Source organism: Pleurodeles waltl, chromosome 3_1 (genome assembly GCF_031143425.1).
Source record: "Pleurodeles waltl isolate 20211129_DDA chromosome 3_1, aPleWal1.hap1.20221129, whole genome shotgun sequence".
In the NCBI taxonomy this organism is placed as follows: Eukaryota; Metazoa; Chordata; class Amphibia; order Caudata; family Salamandridae; genus Pleurodeles; species Pleurodeles waltl.
This window is the reverse complement of record NC_090440.1, coordinates 1,115,957,364-1,115,965,733: the sequence shown is the minus strand read 5'-3', so window position 1 is coordinate 1,115,965,733 and position 8,370 is coordinate 1,115,957,364. Positions and strand designations below refer to the sequence as shown.

At 41.5% G+C, this 8,370-nt stretch overlaps 1 protein-coding gene across 1 annotated transcript in view; it reads right to left on the bottom strand.

The window, feature by feature from the left end:
• Positions 1 to 3,002: 3,002 nt before the first annotated feature.
• Positions 3,003 to 8,370, bottom strand: part of LOC138284998 (transient receptor potential cation channel subfamily V member 6-like) — a 215,865-nt gene continuing 210,497 nt past the window's right edge. The window contains exons 14-15 of the mRNA XM_069224398.1: positions 6,997 to 7,103; positions 3,003 to 4,244 (exon numbers count right to left, since the gene is read on the bottom strand). Of these exons, the coding sequence (XP_069080499.1) occupies positions 3,965 to 4,244; positions 6,997 to 7,103 (387 nt within the window). The 3' untranslated portion in view covers positions 3,003 to 3,964. The remainder of the gene's footprint in view (positions 4,245 to 6,996; positions 7,104 to 8,370) is intronic.

The window sequence follows — 8,370 nt, the reverse complement described above, 5'->3', positions numbered from 1 at the left end:
ATTCTTCTGTGTCTATCCATGGCGAAAGGAGGTTTGTAGCCCACTAAAAATTATTCTCGAGTGTTGCACAGGACGGATTGTTGTCCATAATTTGTGTTCCTCATGTAATGTGCAGATGATTCATGTGTCAAGTTGGAGCCACTGAGTTTATATAGTGGGGAGGACGAAATTATGCAGCAGGGATGAATAAATTATGCGTCAGACAAAGGCAAATTATGTGGCATAATGAGGCAACGTTTGTGGGAATATTACTTTCTTATTTTGTCATTTTTACACAGATTAACACTGTCTGGGAACGGCTTTCACCTCATTAGTGCCATTTTAACAGCAGTAAGCAAATGAAAGCAACAAAAAGGGAATCAGTCAATCTTTTCAAAGCCTGTTCCACTGCACGGCAACACATCTGACAGCATTTTAGTAGCTCATTATCCGTTTGAGCTAGAAACAACTTTTTTATTAAAATTTGAAGATTATACAGCAGATGATGGACTGTTTGGCAAATACAGCAAATCTATAGTTATGTGGAAAATGCTGCTGCTGCAAAATCACATAATTCCTGTGGCCTTGGTTAAAGTCCACTGGGTTCTCTGTCTCATGCTGTTCTCATTTTGTTAAGTTGACTATGTCTGCGCTCTAAGAGCGTCTAAAGAGCTCACAGCTTCTTCCATATTTTGGTTAAGTTCCAAGAATACATATCAGAATTGTCGATGGAAGAAAACTACATTATTTTTCAATCCAGGGACTCCATGAAAAACTATTGAACAAATATTCAGTCTGTGCTATTTGGGCAGCAAGTACTTCATCAAGGAAAAGATGCCCCTCTTCACTGCCTTCTTGGACTTTTCTCAGGCATTGGGCTTCGTCAATGGAAACTCATTTAGATGACTCAGTCATTACTTAAAATTGTGATAAGTCTCTACATGAACTCAAATTCTCAAGTAACAATCGGCACAAGCGGAAAAATACAGCAAGAATTTCTTTCCAGAGCACAGGGTGAAACAGAGATAAATATTTGCTTCTCTTCTTGTTCAGTCATTACACAAACGACATGTGCCTGCCACACCAGATGTGCCTCAAATCAGAGATATAAAAATACTTCTCCTTCTATATGCTGACTATTCAATCATACTAGCTCAGACACAAAACGCTGTTTAGACTCAACTGAGAATCATGGAACAGTTCTGCACAATCAGTGCTTTAAATGGGCCGGTACTGTCCGGTACTGAGTACCGGCACTTTTTTATTTTGAGAGGCAGAGTACCGGCACATCTCAAGAAAAACGTAATACTTTTAATTGGAGAGTACCGGCACTTCTCAGGAACAAGCAGGTACTCTGGCACAGAGTACCGGCACTTTAATTTTCCCATTTCAAGCACTGTGCACAATACATACGCTGAAAATCAATCTGTCCAAATCAAGAAGTGGGGTTTGAGGTCATAACCGAACAGACCTCATACAAAGCCTATGTTTCTAGAACGACTACTGATCATGAAAACAAGCACCTTCAAATATCTTGGTGCTCAACTGGATCAGCATTGGGAGCAGGTTTCCAGCAAAGCAGAGGGAGTGGTCACAGGCATCCTGCCCTTTGCAATCCATTCAGGAAATCCAGCCCATGACAATTTAAACCAAATCTTCTAGTCCAAAGAAGGTAGTCTTATATTCTCTGGAGGTGAGGTTAGGGGTCAAAGTCCAGACACCACATCAACTGGAAGGCTTGAATGCTGCTTCTGTAAGAAAGCACTACGGCTAATGCTTCTGTAACCCACTGCACGTGCACCTTGGAAACTGATTTTGGATATTTATGTATACCAGAATGAGCCTGTACAGCACCTCTATTCTATGCAGTGAGAAGCAAATGCAGTGCAACAAACCGTCTTGTTGATAAAGCACATAATGAGTGCAATCTGCTCCTTTAAGCTCTAAAGTATGTGGAAAACCTAAAGGAGGAGCTAGCATATTTAGAAGTCTTGGGCTGCTCTGACATCCACAACAGAGGCAAGGCCCTAGCAAATGTATGCATTAATGGTCTTTTGAATGTTTTATGGATAAGTGTCCCAATAAACTTTTTGTTACTATTACTACTACTAAAACAGAGACTACTCAAAAGACACAGTATGGAAATCCACAAAGCTCTAGAAGCAAGAAAATGCATGACTTGTCCAGCGATCTAGAGTAGAAAAAACAACTCTTTCCTCTTGATGGAGACATCGATATCAACTTACCAAAAGGATTTTCTACATCATTCTGTTGATGCCAAAATAGACAAGTTCAGAAGGCACATACCAAAAATTGAATCTTGGATTACAGTTGATAATTTGTGTTATCTTCTATTTAGGATTTGGAGTTGTACTGCATCTTTCAATTTATTTTTCCTGTACTGACATATATTACAATTTGTACAACAGAAAACCCTTGGTTTGGGAGGCAACCAATTTCTTCTGATTTAATTGCTGGTATGATTAGTGTAATTTAAAATACATGCTACAAAATGTGTGGTGCCCTTTAGGGATCCAGAGTAGTGCAGGTAAGCAGCCTTACTGGTCAGCCTTCAGCCCCCAGTACAAGTAGAGCCCGGACAAAGTGGTATAAGGTTGTGATAGGTGATGCAGAGGCAAACACACAGAAATGTGCAGCAATGGAAAATGGCCCAGAGTGGTTCAGATGCAGCAGAGCCTACATGCATCAATGACAGAAAAATGACAACAAAAACCTTCCAATGGCCGCATCCTCCTGTAATTTATAAAAGATGCACATACAGGTGCTCATACACTGATAAACATATTTGTTGCCAAATATGTATACTGGGATAGGAGGAGACCTAAACCAGTAAAATAGAACTATACAAAAAACACATCATGTGGAGCACACCAAATAATATAAGTAGTTGCCTATCAAATGTAATGGATTCACAAAATTATATAGTCAATCCAATTATAACATATCAATCATCCAAAAAATGTTATACAGTGCTTTGTATGTGGCAAATAAATTGTGAAGAATAAACATAAACAAGTTTTTAATAGATGTATACATACATGTTAAAAACTACATCCCATTTTGGCTAAAATGGGCATTACATCAATGCTGAAATCAATCAATGTAGCAACAATTTAAACCTGGACCTAATGTTACATTTAATTACAGAAGATTCGAGACAACACCAAATAATATGGTCCAATGTAAGTCCATCCAAGAATTCTTTCAGCATGTGGATTATGGAATACAGCCGACACGTGTTTCGTCCTGTTACAGACTTTATCAAGGCTCCTGTATAGACGCTTCATCCGAGTAATTCTGTCTGTATTGTCATATCTATATGAAGATTATTCCTGATGTATGAACCCAAGATTTAAAGCCATGAGGGATAGTGAACAACCATCTTCCAGTGTTCCTCAAATGCCTCACATGGAGTAACTCGTATTGCGCTTCAGAAAATCACCAGAAAAACCGGCAGCATGCCCGGACAGAGTCGAAGTCATACATGCATCAATGCAATGCAAAGTGGCAAACATGAAGGTGGCTGCACAGAGGCATATATGCTGCTGCACAGAGCAGCTGTTGGAAATGGTGCTCCTGCAATAGATTCTTCCGTGTAGAACTGAGGAACTTCCCCTTTGAAGTAGTCCAAATGGGGTGATAGCTGCAGCAGAGGCATCCTTCAGAAATGTGGAACATCTTTTTTTACATCTGGAAGAGCCCCGGACTCAGGCAACACAGCAGAGGAAATTCAGATGAAGGAAAGAAAATCCTTTCCTTTGGTCAGTGAGGAGAACTATACTAAATGGAACCACGCAGAACTATGGAAAATCCCAGTTGATGGTGAGCAGAAGAGATTATACCTGCAGGACAGTTCTACATAAACCTGAAATGAACATCACATGGACAGTGAGGAGATAAAACCGATGCGCCACAAGCTGCACCTATAGCGATATAGTTTCACTTTGAGGTGCATAAGCTCAGCCTACACATGGTAAACTCTTTCTTCATCATTAACTGTGTGGCCTTCCACACTTATCCCTTGAAGTTGGTTTAAGGTTGCTGATCGAACAACCTTCCACCCCCAAAGAGGTTTCCTTTGACATGGTTCTTTAGGGGAGTCGTGTGAGATCGGTTCTGCACCTTGAAGCTGGAAGATTTGTTCAGGAGTATCTGTTTCAGGAGAACATTTGGCAGAATCTTCCTCAGTCTGCTCCACAATCTGGCACATTTTCTGTTTGTTGTGATCATTGCGGTCATCCACACTGCCAAGAAAAATTGCAAACGGAAAGTTAAATTCAGAATCTTTGTTTAAAAAAAAGCAGGAGCGGCTCGCGTTGCTATATACGGGCGGGACACCACGCATGTGGGTGGGGTGGAGTAATACAAAAAAAAAAACGTACCTGTGTTGCCACTGCCGTCACCACTGCTCTGCTCCTCTCCTACAGACAGGCTACAGGCACTGGCTCCCACTCTGCCCTGTGGCCAATCCTGACGCTCCTCAGAGCAGCCTTAGGATTGTCTGGGAGCCCCCAGCCAGGGCACTCTCAGGCAGACCAATAGCCTGTGCCAGCTCTCTCTAGACCGGCATCACCGTGCCGGACTGGAGAGAGCCTACTGTGCATGTGTGTTTGGCTGCCGGAGACGGCCATCGAAACTCATGCGCAGTGAGGGGGAGTGCTGTGCTCTCCCCCTCAGTGCTTGTCACAGCCTTTGCCCCCACCCCTTTTACCCAAAAAACATAATAAGCATAGTTTATTATGTTTTTTTGGTAAAAGGTTTTCAGCTGATGCTGCTGGCGGGGGGGCGATGCACCTGCACCCTAGCAGAGGAGCTGCGCCTGAAAAAAACGTATATACAGCTGCGTTGCTTTCTCCACTAGGCATTTTCATTTGTTATTTTTTTGCGTGCTGACCACTTGATCACAGAACTCAACCTCTGAAATAGAGACCCAAGCACCTCAAGTGTTAAAGTTAACCTTTACCTTTTTTATAGAACGTCTTTTATTTATTATATGAATATAATTATTGTCAGTAAGCTAGCACTACAGATCTAACATCCACAACCAGAGAAATTAAAACACAATTTATTTTTACCCAATGCGTCTTTACCCAAAACCTATACTCGTGAACATTTCAAGATTCCAATACTTTTGGGTCAAATATGTATATTTCTCAAAAGGAACTGGTGTTCAATAGTTGTGTAAATCACAAGAGCTATTATCCGAATTTCCAAGGTGCATGTTGAATCTTTGTAAGCTAGTAGCTTCAACAGACTCGATTCCTCTTGATGCTTAACAGTTTTTCATATTTGTGTTGCTGAAACAGTTTTGAAACTCATTAGCATTATATAAAGCTAATTGTAGACATTTTTAGTTTTCTGTTGTAGTTTCTTTAGTGGATTTGTTTCATTGATCATCTTTCAAACCTGAAGTTTGCATTCAACTCCACTACTCTCAATGTTAAGTGTAATTTTTGCCTTTTTCATTACATTTTTTGCGAAAGTTCATGTGTTGTGTGTTGCCGACTGGGCTGAATCAGACACCTCCAACCCGTTCCATAGCCCTTTTTTGGGCATGAGGTTTACGTGAGTCGTAGAGGGCCACACCATCGGTGATTGTTTTTTGCCATACATTTTGAAATCTCAACCTATTAATGAATTATAAATCAAAACGCCCCATTATAGTTTGTCTGAGACAACAGCAACCTTTTTTTCTTGAAACTCTTTTTCATCTATGGTTCCTGCCTGAACATGCACTCTGAAAACCATAATTTGAGATTTACATGCTTACTTTCGAGTTCTACATCAACCGCACACAAAACCTCTTCCAGCGGTCAGGTTTTGACTGTCTCCTAGCAAACTTCCCTCTCCTCGTCCTGCTCTTTACTACTGTCTAAAGCTTGTAGCAGTCGTCAGGCATCTGCAAACAGAATATTCTCTGTTTTGGATGCCACCTTCAAGTTTAACCTTTTTCCACAAGTCTATCTTCAACCTTGCTTCAGATCTCAGTTTTGATTTCCAATGTGTTTTAACAAGAGAGAGAGAGAGAGAACAAACAAGAGTATGAGAAGAGTAAAGATGTTTGATTGAGCAGGGATTCACAACCCTCTGGTTGAATGGAAGGTTGGATGGCAGCTTAGCCAGGACCTCCCCAATGGTTGTGAAATGTTCTCACTACTGCATGCAAGTCTGCCCCTGTATTTATAGGGCACCCTATGGACCTAGCCTTTCTTATTTGTAGAGGGTGCTATACTTGTAGATTTGTCAATCTCCTTCACATTGAGCCCAAACTAGGAAAGAGCATAGCTTTGGACGTTTGAGTCCCATCATGCGGTTTAATGCTACCATGAGCTAACCCTGTTAGCATAGACTTGGAGAATAGTTATTATTTTTCCTGTGTAGCTCCACGTGGAACAACATCCACTCTAGTGGCCTGAAAATCTGGAACAGTATATACAGGTTCCTATGCTCATAACCCTTCACTCCTCAGGATAAAGTATTTTATACTTTAATGTGAAAAAAGTCAGTAACTGTAATAAAGCAATGACCATATGAAAAGAAGTTTCAGAGAGAAGAACAAGTGGAGGCCAAGGATAGAAGCAAAGACGTATTACAAATTATATTACATTCTGTCCATACCTTGCTGCTCTCCTACATGTCTCCAGGGTCCAATAAAACTTATTAAGCTAGGGCTTTCTAAGGGTTAACACTTACACTAGCTACACAATTGAAGACACAAAAACACAGGTCAACATTAAGCTATGTTGTTGTATTTTGTAAAGCAATGGTCATAGACATTGGAAATGTGTCTTTTTTTATGATTCCTCACATGCTGGTCAAACTCCTCATCAGTGGAAGTACTGAGAAGCTAGGAAACTGTCCATTTAATCGTAGTGATCTAAAGCTACCCATTAAAGTTAATGCCACACACACCCAATCTATTAACTTTGCATTTCCAGTTATGCTCTGAATGCATGAAAGAGAATCGCTCATGTCTTCGTAAACCTCACTACTTACTTGATGTACCATCTATCTTCCAGTCCATACTCCTTCCCAGAAAACCCAGAGCGGTGCCAGAGGCATTTTGGCAGTCTGTGTTCCATCATTATGGCAGCCGCAGCAACCTGAAATGAACAGTAAAGAAAAAAGATATTGATTATGGGTTTTCCAGAGGTAGAACCAGCAAACATTTCTTAAATAAATGCTAAGTACACAAACCTATCGTAACTGAATCAGGACTAATGTCAGAGGTTTGGATTTATTGAAATGAAGAACCTAAGCTGCTGGTGTATCGTAGAGACATCCATGGAAACTCGCCATGGGCAAGCCAGAGATTAAGCTTTGTTGCCCAATTTGAAGACAAGTCAAAGGGATGTACACTTTAATGTTACTACACAAAACACTGCGTGTTCCATTCTGAACTGCCTGTTTAGAATTCTAGCCAGAGCAGCTATACCTGCTTTTAAATGCCATACAGTGGGATGTCCAAAGTTAACATGTCAACCCTAAGGATAGTATACTGGAATGTCAATGACCTAGGCAACAAAGTCAAACAGGAAGTGGTACTCCAGGACATCAAACCAGACTCCCCTGACATGGTTCTCCTACAAGAGACTCACCTCCTAGGGAATAGGTGTCATGCCCATGACCATTGGGGAAATTAAAAGGCTGCTAATGTGGGCCATACCACCTCCTCTAGAGGAATAGTAATCTCTGTGAGGAGAACGCTGCCCCTGGTCATTTGGCAAATATGGCCCGATCCACAGGGTCCCTATGTAGTGCTCCTTGGGACCTGGGAGGGGGCCATCTTAAACATACCTTCAGTAGATATCACAATATGACTTCATGACTCAGTACTGCCAGCCCAGACCACTCTGCTACACAGCCTCCAGATGAGGAAGTGATCATGTAAGGGGTCCTCAAAGCAACGCTGAGTGATAGCTTTCACCGACATCCCCCCAGGCCACTGGACTCAGTCATAAGACCATTAGCAGACTACCTCACTGCCCAGGGACAGGCAGATGTATGGTGTATCCTTAACTCAGCAACCCAGCACTTCATTCTTTTACTTGAGGGTGCATGATAGTCTCTCCTGAATTGATCACTTTCTCATGACCACTCCCCAGCAGTTAAAAGTCAGTAAGGCCTCAAACTTAACCAGGGGTATTACTGACTATTCTCCTCTGTGGCTGGTGTATGGTCGGCTGAGAGGCCAAACACTACCCATATCATATTGAGGTCTTGGTAGCTTAAAGAGCCATACATTTGAGAATGGATGTTACCTGCAAAAGACTATTATTTTCAGTGAAACAGCACTTTAGTTGTGTTTCCACTCATGTTGTGGGCGGCCTATGAAACAGTAGTCAAGGGGGTGGGTCTCACCATGATGGC